Source organism: Eriocheir sinensis, chromosome 25 (assembly GCF_024679095.1).
Source record: "Eriocheir sinensis breed Jianghai 21 chromosome 25, ASM2467909v1, whole genome shotgun sequence".
In the NCBI taxonomy this organism is placed as follows: domain Eukaryota; kingdom Metazoa; phylum Arthropoda; class Malacostraca; order Decapoda; family Varunidae; genus Eriocheir; species Eriocheir sinensis.
The window spans coordinates 14,070,658-14,093,434 of record NC_066533.1 but is presented as its reverse complement, the minus strand read 5'-3'; the positions used below and the strand labels follow the sequence as shown (position 1 = coordinate 14,093,434).

The following is a 22,777-nucleotide window of genomic DNA, read 5'->3' as shown; positions in this document are numbered from 1 at the left end:
ATTCCAAACTATTTTTATCTTTCTTTTTTTGGCGACAAGAGAATTCCAAAACAGTCACTGGAATCTCTGGAATTTCTTAACCATGTCCGGAATTCCTAATCTTGATCGTGAATTCGCTAACAAGCATTATCAGGAAATTTTTCGGTCGATTCATAAGTTTAATAACGTAATAATTTCCGTCCGCTGCTGCTGATGATGATAATGATATTTGCAAGAATCCATAAACTGTCAACAAACTTCCTATCATTTGAATATAGAGAATTATTGACTTTATGTATATATTAACAAATCATTCATTTACAAAAAAAATAAAGAAAAATGAAAATAAAAGAAGGTAATTTTCAAGACATCACCAAAAACATAATTAACCACGAAGAAAACAACAAAATTCCTCATCAAAAAATCCCAAACGCTTTAATATATACAGAAGAAGAAGGGTAAATGATAATGAAGGGGTGAAACAAAGGAAGAAGAGGGAACAGAACAAGAAGAGAGGGAATCGTGAGAAGAAGAAAACGGCAGATTGTGATAATGATGTGAGGGGAAGGGAAGATGAAGGGAAGATGAAAGGAATGACGGGGCAGAGGATGATAGAGAGAGGGGGGAAGATGAAAGGGAAAGTTAGGAGGGAGAAGGAACAGAGAATGATAACAATGGGAAGACGAAAAGAGGATGATAGTAGAAGGGGAAGACAAGGAGAAGGTAAAAGGAAAGGAAAGATGATGATAGAGAAGGAGAAAAAGAGGTGATAGTGAAAGTAAAGGGCAGAAGATGAGAGTGAAAGTGAGGGGAAGACGAAAGGAAGGTGAGAGGAAGAGAAGGCAGAGGCAGGTCATATGTGTGTGTGTGTGTGTGTGTGTGTGTGTGTGTGTGTGTGTGTGTGTGTGTGTGTGTGTGTGTGTGTGTGTGTGTGTGTGTGTGTGTGTGTGTGTGTGTGTGTGTGTGTGTGTGTAATAAACCTGAGTTGGATCTTTTTAATAATGCATGAGACAGGTGTTTAATTAATTAAGGTAGTAACTGAATGCAGAGACTATGGGGGACGTGAGAGAGAGAGAGAGAGAGAGAGAGAGAGAGAGAGAGAGAGAGAGAGAGAGAGAGAGAGAGAGAGAGAGAGAGAGAGAGAGAGAGAGAGAGAGAGAGAGAGAGAGAGAGAGAGAGAGAGAGATACACAGACAGAGAGATAACAATAATCGGGTGGAAGGGAGGCAAAGGAGAGGGTGGAAGTGAAGGGTGGAAGGAGTGGAAGGGGGTGAACGAGTGTGCTAACGACAGGGGGAGGGGGGTAAGGGGGGCAGGGGGCTGCGTGGGTAATTGGACCGGTGAGGATGCGGGCAATGAGCGTCGTTAAGGGCAAGAGGTCTGTCGTAATTTCCAAGGTTCCGAGGATGCGAAAAGTCTGCTTCCCGCTGCTTTCTGTCGCCTTGGCCGCTACGGGAAAGGAGGTAAAGGAGAAAAGAAAACTGTAATGTATCTGAACGGGAACAGGGAAAGAAAAAGGAAAACTAAAGTAAGAAACAAATCTATAACAGTCTATATTAGAACTCTTTCACACTAAACAAACAAACCTAAGAAAAAAATTATAAAAAAGAAAGAAAAAAGGCCAACAAGAAAATTACGTATAAGTGATGGTAAAAAAAGCTTAAGAAATACAAAGAAAAAAAAATACACGAGAGAGAGAGAGAGAGAGAGAGAGAGAGAGAGAGAGAGAGAGAGAGAGAGAGAGAGAGAGAGAGAGAGAGAGAGAGAGAGAGAGAGAGAGAGAGAGAGAGAGTGTCTATTAATTTTCTTTCAGCCTCGCCTTGTGCTTTAATTAGATTATTTATATGCGTTCTTTGAGAGGGGGGGCGGCGGGGGGGGGAGAAGATTAACCAAGCCTCTCACCCCGCCACAACTCCCCCCACAGCCCCCCTACAACCTCCCTGACCCCTCGCGTGCCTAGCCCCTCTTCACGCGAGTCACTGTAAACACACACACACACACACACACACACACACACACACACACACACACACACATTGATTGCCAAGGTCAGGTAGTGCTCATAACTAGGAAACAGCGACTCGATGAGGATTGAGAGGCAAAGAGAGGGACACAGCAATGGAACAGTCTACCCTTCACACCTAAAAGCAAGCAAACTGGACCTTCAGACTTTCGGAATGGAGTAACGACATAATATACCTTCATGTGTGTGTGTGTGTGTGTGTGTGTGTGTGTGTGTGTGTGTGTGTGTGTAGTTAGGCAGGATAATACTACACTACTGCAATACTTGTCTAATATGGTTCAATAGTGTTTGAACAGTCACTTCCCTCTGTTTGTCCACTCATCAGATACCTAAACTTTGCCAAAATGTAATCAAGAAATCAAAGTGAATGAATGAGAGATCTTCAATGGTAAGTGTTCGAAATAGCATGTTACTTCTTCTTCTTCTTCTTCTTCTTCTTTTTGTTTTGATAATCCTTCAATAAAGACAACTGAACATACTGAAACGTGGCAGGAGAGTTCCGTAGACTTAAGCGACACACCCACTTACTCTCGCCTCTCCACCTAGCGATTTTTGGATGCCACAAAGAAAGCGCCTAAACACCAGGAAGTAAAATGAGCCTAAGCTAATTATAAGGAGGTTTTAAATAATGAAACGTGGCAAAATATAACAGTAGATCTATGGCCCTCTGTAACGAGTTCTGGGGAGAGTAACTCAGGTCGATATTTTCAAACGCTTCCGCCTCTTGCGTTAAAAAATCCTAAAGGCCGAAAAGGAGATCAGTCGGGTTCTCATGAGTGTTGTTTTTTCACGTTCATGGTATAGGGAATGTGTAACAATAACGCATGGTATAAGGAAGTGGTTACAGTACAGAAGCTTTGTCAAACTACCATCAGGGTAAAAAAAAATACTACCACTGGAAATGCTCACAACTCTTTTTTTCCTTTGTGACAGCGAAGGAAGCAGCTCAAGGGCATAAACAAACAAACAACAACAACAACGGAAAGAATAAAACCCGTTAAGCACTTACCCAAAAAAATAAAATAGAAAAGTGTCCAGAAAGCCTTGTTAAATGTATGTTCTTGGGCGCCGAAATCAAAATATGCCCCTTCGTAAAAATTCTCAAGGCTCTGATCACCTGCTCTTCATGCGTTTTGTGTGTTGGCGAATATAAAACGAAAGAATAAACGAGAACTGCATAGCTAAATAACCTCACCTACCCCCCCTAATTACCCCCCTCAGCCCTACCGCCCCTTATGACCCCACCTACTACCCCCCGTAAAAAAAATATTCCTTCCTCTGCATCGTCTTCGTTATACACAAACTAGAATTCGTCCCTTACGTCCGGGTTGTGTCTAATTACCACGTTAACTCGCCAAACGAATGAACATGCAGGTAAAACAACAGGTATTCGGGGCCTCCGCAGCGGGCCGGTGTTTGGCTAAGAATCGTGTTGGGGAGAATAAACTCGACTAGATTAAGACTTCCGCAAAATCGTAAGACCTGGATTTGAGTATCATTTCACCTCACGCCACACACACACACACACACACACACACACACACACACACACACACACACACACAGGCTCCCCCCCCCACCCCCCCACCCCACACACACGACCCCCCCTCCTCCCCACCACACGTAAACTAACAACTTCCTCCCCCTCAACACACACACGCACTCACCTTCTCCCACTCACAATCACGCACGCAAATAAACTCCACTCACGAACGCACGTACACACGCACACAGGTGGTGGAGAAAGCACGCTCGCTGGGTCGTGGGGAGAGGAATGACCGCCTCGCACGCACTATGAATATGTCAAAAAGGTAGGAAATGATGGCAGGGAAACGGACAGGTAATGGGGGAGGGAAGGAGGACAGGTGAGTCAAGATGGGAGAGTTACAGGTGGAAGATAGATAGGGAGAGAGAGGGAGACAGAGAATGAGAAAATAAACATATGATAGAAAGATAGATAGAGAGAAGGAGAAAGAGGGTGAGAGAAATAGAGAATAAGCAGCACATGGAAAGATCGAGAAAGAGGGAGAGAATAAAACAGTAAACAACAAATAGTAAAATAGACAGAGAGGGAGACAAAGAATGAGATAATAAAAGAATAAACAACGGAAGGAAAGAGAGATAGAGGGAGACAGAGAATGAGAGAAAATAGGCAACAGATGGAAAGATAGATAGATAGGAGATAGAGAGAAAGAGAATAAGAGAAATAACAACAGCGAGATGGAGAGAGGGAGAAAGAGAATGAGAGAATGAGACCAAAAAACAACAACAGATAGAAAGATAGATAGATAGATAGATAGATAGATAGATAGATAGAGAGAGAGAGAGAGAGAGAGAGAGAGAGAGAGAGAGAGAGAGAGAGAGAGAGAGAGAGAGAGAGAGAGAGAGAGAGAGAGAGAGAGAGAGAGAGACAGAGAGAGAGAGAGAGAGAGAGAGAGAGAGAGAGAGAGAGAGAGAGAGAGAGAGAGAGAGAGAGAGAGAGAGAGAGAGAATAAACAACTACAGCGTTAGCGCTATCAGTTAATTAACGAAACAAACAAAAAAAGAGTAAACAGGAAAGGCAAACAGGCAGGCTAATTAAGAAATGAAGGGAAAAAAAAGAGTTTGAACTGAGAGAGAATGCTAATGTAAGAAAAGCTAACCGGCGCCTGGCAATTAAGAGCCTAACTTCGCGTTCCTCCCTAGTTACTGACTTAAGAGAAAGACGAGACGGAACGAGAGAAACGAGAAGTGTGACTGAGAGGAGGGAAAGGATTGAGAGAAGAGAGAAAGGAGGAAGAGGGGGAGGAGAAGAGAAGAAGGAAGTGGTTGAGGTACTGAAGAAAAAAAAGTGAGTGAGAGAAGAAAATCTAAAAGAGGAAAAAGACTGTGAAGAGAAGGAGGAAGAAGCTGGGAAGGGAAGGAGAGACCAGGAAAGGGAAAAAGGGGGATAAGGGAGTGGCGAAGGAGCGAAAGAAATGGAGAAGTGTAGGCGTGAGGGAGAGAAGGAAATCAAAAAAAGGAGAAAAGGGAAAAGGATTGAGATACGAAAGGAGGAAGGAGGGACCATGCAGAGGAGGAAAGGAGGAATAAGACGTAAAGGAAGAGGAAAAGGATTGAGAAAAGAGCGAGGATGAAGGAGGGATCAGGAAGGGAAGGAAAAAAGGAAAAGTAAGAAATGTAAAAGAGAAGGAAAAAAAAGGAAATGATTGAGGAAATAAAGAAGGGAGGAAGGAGCTGGGAAGTGAAGGAGAGGAGGAGAGGAGGAGAGGAAAGGAGGAAGCAGAGGAAGAGGAAGAGGAAAAGGAAAGGATTGGAGGTTGAGAAAGGAAGGAGGGATGAGGAAGGGAAGGAGGGGAGGAGAGGAAAGGAGGAAGCCGAGGAAGAGGAAGAGGAAAAGGAAAGGATTGGAGGTTGAGAAAGAAAGGAGGGATGAGGAAGAGAAGGAGGAGGAGGAAAAGTAAAAAAAAGGAAGAGGAAAAGGAAATAATTAAACAAAGAGTGGAGGAAGGATCAGGGAAGGAGAGGAGGAAGATAAAAAGAGGAAGAGGAAAGGATTGAGCAAAGAAAGAGGTGGAAGGAAGCAGATGGGGAGGAGGGCAGGAAGGATCAGGGAGGAGGAAGAGGAAGAGGAAGAGGAGGAGGCATTTGGGAAAGGGTTAAGAGGATAAGGGGGAGGGGGCAAGAGGGGCGTGAGGCTGCGAGGGGAAGCGAGGAGGGGAGGAGGAAGGGTTAAGGGGAAGAGGGAGGAGGAGGGGAAGGAGAAGAGGAGGAGGGAAGGGGAGGAAAGAAGGCTTGGTGAGTATCAATACGGAACGAGGCCAAGGCAAGAGGAAGGGAGGGGAAGAGGAAGGGAGGGGAAGAGGAAGGGGAGGGGGAGGAGGGGAAGAGGGGAGGGGAAGCAGAGTAAACGCGAGGAAACAAAGGAAAGGAGGAAAATGGATTAAAACGAAGAGATTTTTTTGGAGATAGAGAGAAATTTTCGTCGTTAGAGAAGACAGACAGACAAACAGACAGACAGACGGACTGACACAAAAAGGCACAGACATGTAGATAGACAGACAGACAGCAAAACACATCCAGTAACAAAGATACAGTCAAGCAGATAGACAGACAAACAGATATTTACACACACAGACAGACAGACAGACAGACAGCAAAACACATCCAATAACAAAGATACAGTCAAGCAGATAGACAGACAAACAGATATTTACACACACAGACAGACAGACAGACAGCAAAACACATCCAAAAACAAAGAGACAGAGAAGCAGATAGACAGACAGACAGACAGACGGACGGCAACACCAAGACAGAGACAGACAGACAGCAAAACACATTCATAAGCAAAGAGACAGACAAGCAGATAGACAGACAAACAGACATACACACAGATAGACAGATAGACAGACAAACAGACATACACACAGATAGACAGATAGACAGACAAAGATATATAAACAGAAACGAAATATCAAAGAAAAATACTAAGAACACGAAACATGCATAAGTATTTTCACCTTCAACTTCCTCTAATAAAATGCTAAGATGTCCTTGGGTATTTTTTTAGGCGTCACAAACATTCATTCTACTACGCTAATATTTTCCCATTTTTTTCTCTCTCTTTTGATCTTGGCAACAGCGACATACCAGCACACACACCTGCGTACCTGTCTCTACCTTAATTAACACCGCACACCTGAGCTCGTTTTTGTCTCACTTGCATTACGTCAAACAAAGAAACACACACACACACACACACACACACACACACACACACACACACACACACACACACAAACATTCAAACTGACACGCATATTCATAACACATACACCTACAAATCCCTTCCCATTTGCCTTCCCCTATCAAACACAGACCACTTACACAAACACACATACACACACAAACAAACAAACACAGAAACACCATCACTGACACCCTTATTTTTTTTACAGCAGTGCAAGGGCGTAAAAAAAGAAAACAATAATGAAAAAAAAAAAAGCCCGGTACTTACTGCTCCTAAGAATTTTCATACACATATACTTACAAATCCAGTCTCCTTACCCCCTTCCTCCCCCTCCTCCCCCTCCTCTCTCCCCACCAATCCCCATCACTTACTAAACAACATAAAAGCCACATATATATACACACGAGCCTTTTGGTCCCGTCCCTACAAAGGCGTGTGTTTATACCTGCACTAAAGGCGGGTGTGTGTGCGTGTGTGTGTGCGTGTGTGTGTGCGTGTGTGTGTGCGTGTGTGTGCCCCGCCCCGGGGGACACACTGCACACACGACTAATTCATTAATATTCACTCACGACAATTGCATTAGAGAGAGAGAGAGAGAGAGAGAGAGAGAGAGAGAGAGAGAGAGAGAGAGAGAGAGAGAGAGAGAGAGAGAGAGAGAGAGAGAGAGAGAGAGAGAGAGAGAGAGAGAGAGAGAGTTTATGGTAATGTGTCAGGTTATATATTTTTTTTTACCCCTAATTTTTCCCTCTCTCTTTCACTCTCTGACTCGATCCCTCTCCCTCTCTCTCTCTCTCTCTCTCTCTCTCTCTCGCTCGCTCACTCCATTACACTGCGTTTATGATTTTATTTATTGTTTATGATTCTAATTAACTCCTGGACACCCTTGTTGCTTCGTGTAGAGTTTGATGATAATAACAATAGTAATAATAATAATAATAATAATAATAATAATAATAATAATAATAATAATACCAATAATAATAATAATAATAATAATAATAATAATAATAATAATAATAATAATAATGCTGATGTTGATAAAGAGTAATAGTGTTTTAGTCCTGTTTCTCTATTTTCAACATCAGAATGGAAAATAATAAAATAAAGAAGAGGGAAATAAAAATAAATGAAAAAATAAATAAATAAAATAAATAAAGAGATAGGAAGAAAAAATAACAGTAAAATAAAATAACAGAAAGAATAAAAAATAAAGAAAGGGATGTGAATAGAAAATAACAGGAAAATAAATATAGAGAGGGAGGAAAATAAATAAAAATAAAAATAAAAATAAAGAAAAGAAAGAGTCCGCCCTTCATTGTGAGTAGAGAATGAGAGAATGGGACGAAAGTGAACACGAGGACAATGCTGAAAGAGAACATGAAATTAAATAGAGAGAAAAGGGGGAGGAGGGGGAGAAGGGGGAGGGGGGGAGGAGGGGGGGTCATTACGATTGGTGTACGTGTTTATAAGCAAGACAAACACACTCACACACACACAAACACAAGCACACACATTCTCTCTCTCTCTCTCTCTCTCTCTCTCTCTCTCTCTCAAACAAAGGACTTCATGTTTGTCGAAAGTTTCTTATAATTTATGACTGCAGGAAATCAGGTATACAGAACAGGTGTGTGTGTGTGTGTGTGTGTGTGTGTGTGTGTGTGTGTGTGTGTGTGTGTGTGTGTGTGTGTGTGTGTGTGTGTGTGTGTGTGTGTGTGTGTGTGTGTTTGATATTGCATTCGTTTTGTTTTGTAATTATTTCAACTTTTTTTTCTTCCTGTTTTTCGGTTTCCTTCCTAGAGTGAGTTTTCTTTTTCCTTATTCTTGTTTTTTTATTTTATTTCTGAAGAGTTAATATCTGGGGGAGGGGGGGGGTCCTGCTCCTTTCTTTCTTTCTTTCTATCTTTCTTTTTCCATCCTCTCTCTCCTTCTTTCTCTTCAGTATTATTATTTTTTTGTTATTTTCGTTATTCAGTTTCCAGTCTGATGCAGTTTTGTTACTATTGTTGTTGTTGATGTTGTTGTTGTTGTTGTTGTTGTTGTTGATGATGCGTTTATTTGTTCAGCAGTAATTGGTCATTAGAATGAGTGTGTGATTGAATGTGTGTGTGTGTGTGTGTGTGTGTGTGTGTGTGTTTATTTGTCGCCATAGTGTTGCTTGTACATCATTTATAACACACACACACACACACACACACACACACACACACACACACACACACACACACACACAAAACGTAAAAATAAAAGACTCCAAAGAAAATAAAAAACACCAGCAAAAAACTACACCAAAGGAAACACAAAGAATACAAAAAAACAACAACACACGGATACAAAATGAGTTTCTGTGACATACAAAAAATGCAAAAGAAAAACACTTCTCCGGAATACTAAATCTGCGCCACAACAACAACAAAAAAAAACCCACAAAGTCGGATAAAAAAACCCCCAGAAAGGAAGAGGAAGACTGGGACAAGGAAGCGGAGTATGTGTAAGAGGAGGAGGAGTAGGAGGAGTAGGAGTGTTTCATTTTCCATTGTTGTTCTGGTCAGCGAGTGGAAGGAAGTGGAATGTGGACACGACTTGAGGCGAAGGACATGATGTGGAGTGGGTCTGTAGGCGGCGGGTGGACATGAGGGCCGCCATGAGGTGTGTGGTGGACAAGGGTGGTGTGGGCATGTGGGTAGGCAGGGCAGCGGGCGGTGGGACGTGGGGCGGGCGGGTACTTACTGCAGGGAATGTGCGGGCGGGCGGAGGTGTGGCGGGGGCGAGGGGCTGGCGCTCTGCATGCCTGGCGTCAGTGCGGGCGTGGGGCGAGGGCTGGACCGTCGCTGCGGGCTGCCATCACTACACTAAGTCCCCGCACGCCCACCGCCACTAGCACGCCAACCCACTCATCTGCGTGGCGAGTGGTGCAACAGCTCAGTGGGCGGCGGGGGGCCAGGGGGTCACGCGTGGGGGGGGGGGGAGGGTCAGCAGGGGTGTCGTCCTCCCGACGCACACGACACGCACACGCACTCTGCTTCCTGCTGCTGACGCCGATGCTTGTGCCACGGGCGGCGGCAGTGGCGGCGGAGGGCACTGCCAGTACAGTCTGCCTCCCTTACTCTAGATCAATAGCTCAAGTAACTGTGGTGTGAGTCCAGCTCGGGACAACGGGGCCACGCGCCGCACCGCGGAGGCCGCCTCCTGCACACTCAATGTCTCCTTCCGTCGACCCTCCTGAACTCTGTGGCCGCCTCCCAACATTTCCTCCCCGCGGAGGCACGACGCAGCGGGCCCTCCGCCCCCGGGGCTCGGGTGTCAGTTAGAGGCTGCCGTGCGATGCAAACCTCCCTCTGTGCTGCCGAGGCCCTGGCGCCGCGGCAGGGCAGCAGCGGAGCCCTGGTTGGCAGGGACTGCGAGGCGCCCGGAAGGTGGTGTGCAGGAGGAGGAAGCGAGGGACACGGTGGCTCACGATAGACGTGGCTCAGTGTGCGGCTCAGCTGGCAGCACGGCAGCGCCCTCAGAGCCTCGCTGGCTCGCCAGCACTGGCACCCACTCGTCGCGCGGGGCCACATGCATCCGCCTCGGCCTTACCCACGCCCGCGCCCTTCCCTCATCCATTATTAGCGGCCATCAGACATAACATTCGTCCTGGGGCTGAGATATGCCCGGAGAAGACAGAAAACACAACATGCAACTAGTGAAGGCACGTGAATCAATGGGCGGCAGCGTGCGTGCGCAGGCCCGTCGCCATGACTACTGCGCACACCGCTCCTCGCTCTCTCGGCTCACACTCCTCCCGCCGAGGCTCCAGGCGGCGGGCCGCTGTTGGCTCCTCTGTGGGGCGGCAGGACAGGCGCTGAAGGCGTGCAGGCACGGCCCCGGCGGGGCGGCAGTGTTCGTACTGGCGTGCTGAAGTAAACGACGCACGAGGTGACGGGGGCGGAGCACCCTGACCCCCCCTCCGCCGCGCACGTGGCTCCCAGCACCCTCCTGCATCGCGGGACACAGCGAGGCAGAGCACACGAGGACGAAGGCGAGGCACTGTGCAGGATCCTTCGGCAACAGGCGAGACAAGGCGGCGCCACACAGCCTGGCCTCGCCGCCTTGTCGTGAAGGGTCGGACTTGAGACACAGACGCGGGGCTGTCAAGGATGAATGGCAGCTGCATAGCTTCCCGCGCCCCCCAACCCCTAGGCAGCTAGCCCCCCCCCCCAGCATCCACGGCTCCCTGCCGTTTCAGCCACCACCTCCTCCACAATTTATTCTCTTTCTTCTTCATGTGACCAGGAACCTTCCCTCCCCACCTCGACCCCCAACCATGTCTTCCGCCCCCACCACATTCCTTTCTCCCCTTACTGTACTACTCCTTCCTTCCTTCCCCTTTACATAACCATTCTCTTTACTCTCCCATGACCACTCCACCACCACCATCGTTACCTCACCACCTGCAACCCCCCCCCCCCTCCACTCACAATCAACCACCCTTTACCATGCCCTCCTCCACCTGCACACCACTAACACAACCACTTCTCCACCTTCTACATCACTACCATCCACCCACCACCCTCAACACCACCCATACCACCCTCCTCCACCTGCACTTCACACCAATGACACCACCAACTCTCCATATACTATACCACCACCATCCACCCACCATCCCTTACCACCCCCACCACCCCTCCACCTTCAAAGCTCCGATACACCCCATCCAGCGCGCTCTATCTCCCTCATCATCGGGGCAAACACTCTCCTCCATCTCCTCCCTACGAGTCAACACGACCTCATAAAGATAGGGCGGAGATAGCGGGGCTTCAGTTGGTCTCGGGGCTGATAAGGGAGAGCATGCTGTCAACTCGAGCGGAGGAGAATCAACCCGGACGAACGGACAGCAAACCTCATCCCCTCAATATAGACGAAGGATTATTAGAGATGGTGAAAGGGAGGATGAGAGAGAGGAGAGGATGAGGGTTAGGATGAAGAAAGAGGGAGGGATGGGTAGGATAGGATAAGGAGAAGGAAAGGAAAGTTAAGGAATAGGATAAATGAGATGGGGGGAATAGGTCGAACGAATAGGGTAAGGAAGGAAAGGGAGGATGAGGGAGAGGAGAGGATGAGGGATAGAATGAAGAAAGAGGGAGGGATGGGTAGGATAAGTTAAGGGAAGAGAATGGCATAAGGAGAAGGGGAGGAAAGTTAAGGAATAGGATAAATGAGAAGGGGAAAATAGGTAGAACGAATAGGGTACGGAAGGAAAGGGAGGATAAGGGATTTTTAGAGATGGTGAAAGGGAGGATGAGGGATAGGAGAAGGGAGTAAAGGTAGAGATAGGAAGGAGGGGATAGAATGAGGGAAAAAGGGAGAGGAATGAAGGACAAGGGAGGTAAAAATGGGTTAAAGAAAAAGGAAAAAGAAGAACAAATATAAAATGAGGAAGATAAAAAAAATGACGAGAGGAAGGAATAAGTAAATAAAAAAGATATTAGTAAATAAAAAGCAACACATGTAGAGAAAAATAGAGAAGAGGGAGAGAGAGAAAGAGAATAATTGGATGAAGGAAAAAGGAAGAAAGGACGGGAGAGAGGAAAGAGAGAAGAGAGAAAGATGAAAATAAAAAAAGAGAAAGGGAGAAGAGGAGGGGAAGTCAATCTGAAAATCCGGATAAAGGGAAGAGAGAAAGATAGATAGATAGATAGATAGAGAGAGAGAGAGAGAGAGAGAGAGAGAGAGAGAGAGAGAGAGAGAGAGAGAGAGAGAGAGAGAGAGAGAGAGAGAGAGAGAGAGAGAGAGAGAGAGAGAGAGAGAGAGAGAGAGAGAGAGAGAAGTGAAAAGGAGAGAAAATGGAATAATAATTGGGTAGTAATGAAAAAAGATCATAAAAGAATGAAGAAAAGGAGGAGGAGGAGGAGGAGGAGGAGGAGGAGGAGGAGGAGGAGGAGGAGGAAACATATCAAAGTGAAAACACGGTCCAACATCACATCTAAGACCCCTCTCTCTCTCTCTCTCTCTCTCTCTCTCTCTCTCTCTCTTTCTGGTAATCAAAAGTAGGTCATGTGTTTCAAGCGAGTGAGGAAAAAAAACGTGTGTGTGTGTGTGTGTGTGTGTGTGTGTGTGTGTGTGTGTGTGAGTGTGTGTGTGTGTGTAGAGGAACGGCCACACATGTAGTTGTTTATGTGTGTGTACCGGAAATACGCACACACGGTTGTCCTCCCAAAATATGTGTATGTGTATGTGTGTATGTGTGTCTGTGTATGTATATATGTATGAGTGTGTGTGTGTGTGTGTGTGTGTGTGTGTGTGTGTGTGTGTGTGTGTGTGTGTGTGCAAGGAGGCCAAACAGTCACATATTTCTCTGGACTCGAGGGAATTTGAAAATGTAGAAAACAAATCCAATACTTTTCCTTTTTAACCTCCTCCTTCTTTTCCTCCTCCTCCTCCTCCTCCTTCTTTCCTTCCTTATTCCTTCTCTTCACTTTATTTTTTTCCCATTTCATTTTTTCTATCCCTATTTTCCTTTTGTACTTTTCTTCTATCAACCAATCTATTTATATATATTTCCTCTTTCTCTCTTCCTCTTTCTTACTATTTCCTTTCCTTCACTTCTTTACTTTCATTCTTTCCTTATTTCTCTCATTTCTCTCTCTCTCTCTCTCTCTCTCTCTCTCTCTCTCTCTCTCTCTCTCTACTTCATAATTTATAAACCTAACTTACTTTAAGTATAAATTCACAAACTCATTATCTCTATCTGTTAACCAAACTATCTCTATCTATCAATCTACCTAACACTCCATCAATCTATTATATAAAACACTCCACAAGAACAGGGTGGGGAAAGGGAGAGGAAGGAAGGATGGTGGTGATGGGGTGAGGAAGGGTGAAGGGGTGAAGCGGCGCCTAATTGAAGGGTTTTTTGCGGCAAATAATGGGACTATTGATCTACTCCTCCGTGAAACAATGAAGAAGATAGAAGTTCATTATGGGGTGAAGAAGAGGAGGAGGAGGAGGAGGAGGAGGAGGAGGAGGAGGAGGAGGAAAAAGAAGAGAGCTGTGTGTGGGTGGGTGTGGAGTGGGATTATGTGTGTGAGTGTGTGGGTGTAGTATGTGGGTGGGTGAGTTGGTATTTGTGTGTGTGTGGGAGGGAGGAGAGAAGGAGATAAAGAGGAAGAGGGAGAGGGAGAGGGAGAGAAAGAGGAATAGGGGAGAGGGAGAGAAAGAGAAAGAGGAAGAGGGAGAGGGGAGAGAGAGAAAGAGAAACTAGTGTGTGTGTGGGGGGGGGAGGGGAGGCTGTGAGAGAGAATGTTGGAGATAAGAATGAAAGAAAGAGAAAGAAGAGAAGTAGTGATTGAGGAGACATTAAACAGTAAAGAGGAAGAGAGGAGTAAAGAGAGACAGTAAGAAAGAGGAATAAGAAAGATGATGAGGAGAGGAGAAGGGAGGGAAGGAATATGTGAAGCAATGAAGGAGTGACGCAGACTGACGGAGACTGACGGAGACTGACGCAGGTTGACGCAGACTGACTAAGATTGACGCAGACTGACGGAGACTGACGCAGGTTGACGTAGACTGACTAAGATTGACGCAGACTGACGGAGACAAACGTAGACTGACGCAGATTGACGCAGACTGACTAAGATTGACGCAGACTGATGGAGACAAACGTAGACTGACACAGACTGACTAAGATGGACCCAGACTGACGGAGAACGACGCCGAGGGATTGCAAAGGACGGATTTTAAGGAAGATGGATCGGGGGAAAGTATGCGGAAGGCTTTTAAAGTGGAGAGGAAAGTCTGCATGGAGCGTGAAGCAAGAGGAGTGGAGGAGGAGAAAGAGGAAGAGGAGGAGGAGGAGGAGGAGGAGGAGGAGGAGGAGGATCACAAAAGGGACATGAGTGGAACGGTAAGCATAGGCATGAAAAAAAGGAAGAGGAAATAAATAAAAACAGGGAAAGGAAAATAGAAAAAAAGGAAAAAAAAACGAAGAAAACAAAGAAACGCGGATAAAGGAAAACGAAAAATGAAAGCAGGAACATAAAAGATAAAATTGTCGTTGTTGTTGTTGTCTTTATTGTTAATGTTACTTATGCGCTGGTTTTTGTTATTGTTGTTGTTGTTGTTGTTGTTGTTGTTGTTGGTGTTGTTGGTGGTGGTGTCATTTTTTTTATACATGTTTCCTTTCTTCCTCTTTTCTTCCTTTTTCTTCTACGTACTTCTTTCTTTCTCTTCTTCGTCCTCTTTCTTCTTCTGGGAACTTAACTATCATCTTTTCATATTTTTATTCTCATTCATTTGTCTCCTTTCCTTCTCTTTTCCTTCTTCTTTTCCCATTTTCCTACTCTCCCTTCTTTTCTTCCTCCTGTGTTGGTTTTTGGGTTTGGTTTTGTTGTTGTTATTGTTCTGGTGGTGGTGGTGGTAGTGGTGGGTGGCGGTAGTAGCGGTGGTGGTAGTGGTGGTGGTGGTGGTGGTGTGGTGGAGGGAGCGGTAGTGATGGTGGTGGATGGTGCTGGTGGCGGTAGTGGTGGTGGTGTTGGATGGTGGTGGTGGTGGTGGATGGTGGTGGTGGTGGTGGTGGGAGTCATCTAATACCTTGGAATAATTAATGATGACGCGCCCTTCCAGAGGATTAAATCAGCTCTCGCGGAAGAATAATTTATAGACGTACAAAAACAACCTTCTCCTCTTCCTCTTCCTCCTCTTCCTTCGCTTTCTTCCTCCTCTTCCTTCATTTAGATTAGAGTAGATTAGATTAGAGTAGATGGTAGCAACAACGAACAGCCTAGTTAGTACCCAGAGGTCTGTTGCTGTTTGCTTTTCCTTTTTACTCCTTTCCTTTGTACTTTCTTCCTCCTTTTCCTCTCTCCCTTTCTTTTCCATTAGTATTCCTTCTCAAACACAACATTCACATTCTTCTTCATCTGTTCGTTTTTTTATTTTCTTCTTTTCACCACAACTAACTTTCTTTATCTCTTTCTTTTTCTCTCTTTCCCTTTTCCCCTTTTTCCTTTACTTTCCTTCACATATTACTTCTTTTCCTTTCGTCCTATTTCCCTTTTCTTTCCTTTAAACATCAATTTCCTTCTCTATTCATTCTTCCATCTACCACTACTGACATCTCTCTCTCTCTCTCTCTCTCTCTCTCTCTCCTCTCCTTTCAACCTCCATAACCTTCTCCTCCACGATCTCCTCTTTAATACACTCATCCAGAGCTCTCTCTCTCTCTCTCTCTCTCTCTCTCTCTATCCGTTCCCCTCTTCCTCTGTCTCCTCCTCCTTCCTCTCCCTGCATAAACAAACCCAGGGAGAGGAGGAGGAGGAGGAGGAGGAGGAGGAGGAGGAGGAGGAGGAGGAGGGTGAGCTGCTCTCCTCCCTGCAAATATTGAGACGAGGTTGACGCCTCCGTGTAAACATGACGTCCAGCACCAAGAACTAGACGTCTCTCTCTCTCTCTCTCTCTCTCTTAAGTTTGCTCGTTTACTCTCGCCATTTTCTCTTCTCTCTTTTTTTTCTTGTTTCTTCTTCTGTTTTTATTTTTCTTCTTCTTTTCTTCTTTTTCTTCTTTTCTTCTTCTTCGTCTTTGTCTTCCTCTTGTTCTTGTTCCTTGTTTTTCTTCTTCTTCTTTTTTTTCTTCTTCTTCTTCTTGCTTTTCCTCTTTATCCTTCCTAAAATAATCATCTTTCAATGCTTTTTTTTTCCTACTTTGTGTTCCCTTTCATAATCTTTTCTTTCTTCTTCTTCTTCTTCTTTCTTCTCTTGCTTGTCTTCCTCCTCTTCTTTCCGCTTCCAAGAACTTAAACATGACCTTTCAATGTTTTTTTTTCCAGGAATGTCATTTTCTCCTTTTTTTGTTCCTTTTTTTCCCTTGTACCTCTTTCTCTTTCTTCTTCCACGAACCAAAATTTGATCTTTCTGTGTCTTTCTTTTTATTCAGTTTTGTCCTTTCCACCTTGTTTTCTTTCTTTTTTTTCTTCTACTTCTTTTTTCTCCTCTTCCTCTTCTCCTTCTCTTTCTCCTGTCTGTTTTTCTTTTTTGTATTCATTTGTTTTCTTTCCTCCTCCTCCTCCTCTTCTTCTTCTGTTTCTTCCTCTTCCTCTTCTCTCTGCTTCCAGGAATTAATACATCATCTTCTTATGTTGTTATTGTTTTTTGTTGTTGTTTATTTATGTGTCTCCTTTCTTCCCCTTTTCTTCCTCCTTTTCCTTCTACATCATTCTTTTCTTCTTCCTCTTTCATCTTCCAGGAACTTAACTCTCATCTTCTAATGTTTTTTTATTCATTTGTATACTTTTTTCTCCTTTCTTCCTTCTTTTCCTCCTCCTACTTCTCTCTTTTCTTCTTCCTCTTTCTTCTTCCAGGAACTTAACTATCATCTTCTTGTGTTTTTTTTCTTATTCATTTGTATACTTTTCTTCTCTTTTCTTCCTCCTTTTCCTTCTACTTCTCACTTTTCTTCTTTTTTCCTCCTTTTCCTTCAACTTCTCTCTTTTCTTCTTTTTCTCCTCCTTTTCCTTCAACTTCTCTCTTTTCTTCTTTTTCTTCCTCTTCTTTCTGCTTTCAAGGACTAAAAAAATGTCTTCCCACGTTTTTTTTTCCTATTGTCTTCATTTTCTTCTCTTTTCTTTCTTATCTGAGAGAGAGAGAGAGAGAGAGAGAGAGAGAGAGAGAGAGAGAGAGAGAGAGAGAGAGAGAGAGAGAGAGAGAGAGAGAGAGAGAGAGAGAGAGAGAGAGAGAGAGAGAGAGAAAAATTGCCACGTTTGACAGGAAATGGGAAGGAGGGGATGACGGATGCGACTTGTAACCCCCCTCCCCCCCCTCCTCCTCCTCCTCCTCCTCCCTTCTTCCCTTACCTTATGGGGAGTAAACGAAAATGATAGGTAGATGTCAATAAAACCAAGGAAAGGGAAGATGAGGAGTGATGTAGAGAAAAAGAAGAGGAGGAGGAGGAGGAGGAGGAGGAGGAAGAGGAGAAAACTAGAAAAGTAAAAGAAGAAAGAAGAAAATCAATTATAATATTACTGAAGGGGAATTGGAAACAGGAAGAGAGAAAAAAAACACTGATAATAACATTAGTAAAAGGAAAAGAAAAAATGAATCCAAGAAAAATCACAGATGCTTAAAAAAATGAAGAACGAGACGGAAAAAATCAACACGAAAAATCAAGAAGCTAAGAAAATGCTAAAAAGAAGAAGAAATAAAAAGGAAACCGAGGAAAACAGGACACAGACAAAGATAGGAAGAAGAGGGGATAGGAAGAAGAAAAAAAAAGAAAAGAAAAAAAGGGCAAAAAAGGAGCATGAGGATGAGGAGGAGGAGGAGGAGGACGACGAAGAGGAAGTGAAGGAGGAGAAGGAGGAGAGGTTAGAGGAGGAGGAGGAGGAGGAGGAGGAGGAGGAGGAAAAAGCGGAGGAAAATTAATCATGTGAGTCGTGTTGGTCTCATCGATCTCCCTCACGTCACCCGGCCACACTTCACCTGTCTTTCTTAATTACGAGAACACACCTGTCTCACGCTGATTCCCTAAGCCACACACTTACCTGCACCCCTCTCTCTCTCTCTCTCTCTCTCTTTGAAGGTATTAAGTGAGGGAGTTCATTGTGAATTCCTGGAACATATTGTCAAAGGTAGTAGTAGTAGTAGTAGTAGTAGTAACAGTAGTAGTAGTAGTAGTAGTAGCAGTAGTATTAGTAGTAGTAGTAGGGTATGTTAAGTATATAATCGTACTTTTAGAATCCCTTTAAACTTACAAAAAGGAACAAGAACGAGAAACACCATTACCACCATTCACCACTACCATTCACCACCACCACCATCACTACCACCATCACTACCACCACCACCACCACCGCCTCTTCCTGTAACCCCGCCAGAAAGAACCACAAACACATGCTCTTCAAAATCCTCCAATTCGGGGCTTAAATTTCCCTTTCCCAGCAGCTAAAATATACATCCTCCTCCTCTTCCTCCTCCTCCTTCACCCCCCCCACACAGGAAGCTTTTTCACTAAATTCACAAGCTTAGAACTTTTATCGCATGAGACTAAATGCCGAAAAAAATGTAGGAAATTCATGTACAAACTAAATTTCCAGTTGTTTATTTTGTTTTTGTTGCATACTCGTTTTGCACGCGTCGAGGGTTTGTGTTGTTTAAAGGGACCGATGGGAAGCACACCTGTCGGGCGAGCTCATTAAAGGGGAAGAGGTGACACGCTTTAAAGGACTTGGAATTAAAGGTGAGAACATTTTTTTCCTTACTATTGTTGGGTACGTAGATGATTGTACAAACTCATAATCACGTACGTAGAAGAGATAATAAAAAATAAGGAAAAAAAGAGAAGAGGTGGTAGAGGAGAGGAGCAGAGAAGTAGGCGATGGACATAAGACGAAAAGTAAATCTAACCAGTAAAATAAAATTAATGTTTACTCTTGAAAATATGCGAGTAGCAACTTCTGACAAATATTAGGAGGAGAAAAGAATCAACGATATATAATGAATGTTTCCTATTTTCAGGTAAACGAAGAAGGCGACGAAGGGAACCAGAACATGAACAAAATTGATAAATACGGTGTCAATATTAATGGGTCCCATCTATTCACTTCCCTACATCAGTGACATGCACACCTACAAAAAAAGTTATCAAATCGGTATGTAAAATGAGATACCCAAAACATATAAGGTCGATAGTTTACAAGGAGGAGCAGGAGGATGACGATGAGGAACATAACATAGTACTCGTCTATCTACTTCCCTACATGTTACATCCACACCTACAAAAAAAACTATCAAATCAGTATGTAAAATGAGATACCCAAAACATATAAGGTCGATAGTTTACAAGGAGGAAAAGGAGGATGACGATGAGGAACATAACAGTACTCGTCTATTTACTTCCCTACATGTTACATCCACACCTACAAAAAAAACTATCGAATCAGTATGTAAAATGAGATACCCAAAACATATAAGGTCGATAGTTTACAAGGAGGAGCAGGAGGATGACGATGACGATGAGGAACATAACACAGTACTCGTCTATCTACTTCCCTACATGTTACATCCACACCTACAAAAAAGCTATCAAATCAGTATGTAAAATGAGATACCCAAAACATATACGGGTCGATAGTTTACAAGGAGGAGCAGGAGGATGACGATGAGGAACATAACAGTACTCGTCTATCTACTTCCCTACATCAGTTACATCCACACCTACAAAAAAGCTATCAAATCAGTATGTAAAATGAGATACCCAAAACATATAAGGGTAGATAGTTTACAAGGAGGAGAAGGAGGATGAGGATGAGGAACATAACATAGTACTCGTCTATCTACTTCCCTACATGTTACATCCACACCTACAAAAAAAACTATCAAATCAGTATGTAAAATGAGATACCCAAAACATATAAGGGTCAATAGTTTACAAGGAGGAGCAGGAGGATGACGATGAGGATGAGGAACAAGATAACCCAGTACTCACTTGGGGATGTTGCCAATCTTGGGGGCCCTGGGGCGGCCACGCGAGTCCTCCCACTCATTCTCGCCTGGAACAGAAAACGAAGAGGTCAGAAACGAGCCTCAGAAAATGATACTGTTTAAGGGTAGACCGCACGTAACTTTACCTCATCCACACGTCATAATTATATCCTGGGGTTTTGTAACACGAACGTAACAACATTGCACACACACTTACATATCCTGCATATCCTAAAGTTATCATATGTTCACACACACTCCTATCTTACATGCACACAGAAGGAGAACAGAAAACGAAGACCTTAGAAACGAGTCTCAGAAAATGATGCTGTTTAAGGGTAGACACGCACGTAACTTTACCTCATCCACACAGTCATATATCCTGGAGTTATCATATGTTCATACACACTCCTATCTTACATGCACACAGAAGGAGAAAAGAAAACGAAGACCTTAGAAACGAGTCTCAGAAAATGATGCTGTTTAAGGGTAGACACGAACGTAACATTACCCAATACACACACTTACATATCCTGGAGTTATCATATGTTCACACACACTCCTATCCTACATGCACACAGAAGGAGAAAAGAAAACGAAGACCTTAGAAATGAGTCTCAGAAAATGATGCTGTTTAAGGGTAGACACGCACGTAACATTACCCAATACACACACCTACATATCCTAGAGTTATCATATGTTGACACACACTTCTATCTTACATGCACACAGAAGGAGAACAGAAAACGAAGACCTTAGAAACGAGTCTCAGAAAATGATGCTGTTTAAGGGTAGACACGAACGTAACTCTACCTGATCCACACAGTCATATATCTTAAAGTTATCATATGTTCATACACTCTCCTATCTTACATGCACACAGAAGACTGCTTACAACACCTACAATTAATGGCGTTTTAGTTCATTCATAAGGTATTCCCATTTTTTTCCCGACGATACGTGTTCTAAAGAGACGGTTTAATCTGTGGTTGTGTCTGTGGTAAGGAAGACACAGATATAGAAATGGAGACACAGACACAGAAATAGAGCCAATTAATATATAGGAGGTGGAGACAGTTTGGACAAGTTTACCATGGTGCCACACGTCGACCTCATAGAAAACTCCATGAAAAGGGTGACTCCTACGTAAGTCTCATCCCACTGATCTTTGTTTAATGAATGAGTGAATGAGTGAGTGAGTGAGTGATTAAGTGAGTGAGTGAGTGTGTCTGTTACATAACTAAGTGAACAGAGCAATATCACAAAATCTCGGTAATACAATGCAATATTATTATTATTTTCATTTCCCTTTCAAAAGATGGATAAAAATTCGTGTCTACTGTCCTAAGCATACTTATTCATTAACTCTGCGTGTGTGTGTGTGTGTGTGTGTGTGTGTGTGTGTGTGTGTGTGTTAGCAGGGAAGACGTCTTTGTACAACCCTCACTCTTAACCCCCAAGCCCCCCCTCTCCATTCTCCCTGTCCCCCTCCCCCCAGGTCACAGGTGCAACACAAGACAGGTAACACACAGGTACCCTCACACGCCCCTTCGCCAGCGTCCTCGGGCGGGGCGGCATTGTGTGGGGGTCGATGCACACGCCTTCCTATTGATCACGTATCGATGGGCGAGACCGCGTGGCCCTTGCGAGGAGGTAGAACTAGGGCAGGTAGAGAGGTAGAAGACAGGAAGAAGATAGGCAGGCGGCTGGAGGAAGGTGAGTGGAGGGAGGTAAATGATAGATGATGGGAAGAAGGGAGAGAGTTGGGGGGAGTAGAGAGACAGATGATAGGAGAGAGATTTGTGGAAGCAGAAGGAGGATAATAGGAGAGTAAAAGAAGAGAGGGAGATGGTAAGAGAATGCAGGTAGAGACAGAAGATAGGAGGTAGAGGAGGGATGAAAGGGACAAATAATAGAAGATAGGAAGTAGATAAGAAAGTGCAGGTAGAGAGATAGAAGATAGGAGGCGAGATGGGGGATGAAAGGAAAGCAATAGAAGATGGAAAGAAGATGGGAAGCAGGTAGACAGACAGAAGATAGAAAGCAGGAAGGTGGAGGCAGATGGGGGATGAAAAGGAAGTAACAGAAGATGGGGAAATTGCAAAAGCAGGTATGTAGTAATCAGGAGGAAGACAGAAAGCAGGTAGGCAGAGGTGAGTGAAAGTAATTAATTAACAGAAGGAAGGAGCAGGTAGGATGAGATAGAGGTAAGACATAGGAAAAGGTAAGAGGAGGTAGTAATTAAGCAGAGGGAGGTAGAAAGCAGGTAGATAGAGGTAAAGGTGTGTAGCCAGGTAGGGTTAAGAAGAGGTAGGAGACGTAGGAGACAAATAGGAAGAGGTAGAAAAAAATATGATATAGCAAATATTTTATCTCCTATTTCTCATCCCCATTTCATATTCCTATTTCCTATTATCCTCTTTCCTTCTCATCCAATTTTCTCCCTTATTCCATTTTTCACCTACGTAGAGGAGGATATATTTAATGTCTCCCTTCTATAACCAACAATCTCTCCCTTCCTCCCAGTTTTTAATGCCTCCCTTCCATAACCAACAATGTCTCCCTTCCTCTCAGCTTATAATGTCTCCC

At 44.0% G+C, this 22,777-nt stretch overlaps 1 protein-coding gene across 4 annotated transcripts in view; it reads right to left on the bottom strand.

The window, feature by feature from the left end:
- The window catches only part of LOC127003436 (calcium/calmodulin-dependent protein kinase kinase 1-like), a 189,602-nt gene that overhangs the window by 119,441 nt on the left and 47,384 nt on the right, over positions 1-22,777 (bottom strand). For 3 of the 4 annotated variants that reach the window (XM_050870134.1, XM_050870136.1, XM_050870137.1), the window contains exon 2: positions 20,193-20,256. In XM_050870134.1, the coding sequence (XP_050726091.1) occupies positions 20,193-20,256 (64 nt within the window). Of the gene's footprint in view, positions 1-9,461; positions 9,694-20,192; positions 20,257-22,777 lie in introns of those variants that run through there. The other variant, XM_050870135.1, reaches the window with a different exon arrangement.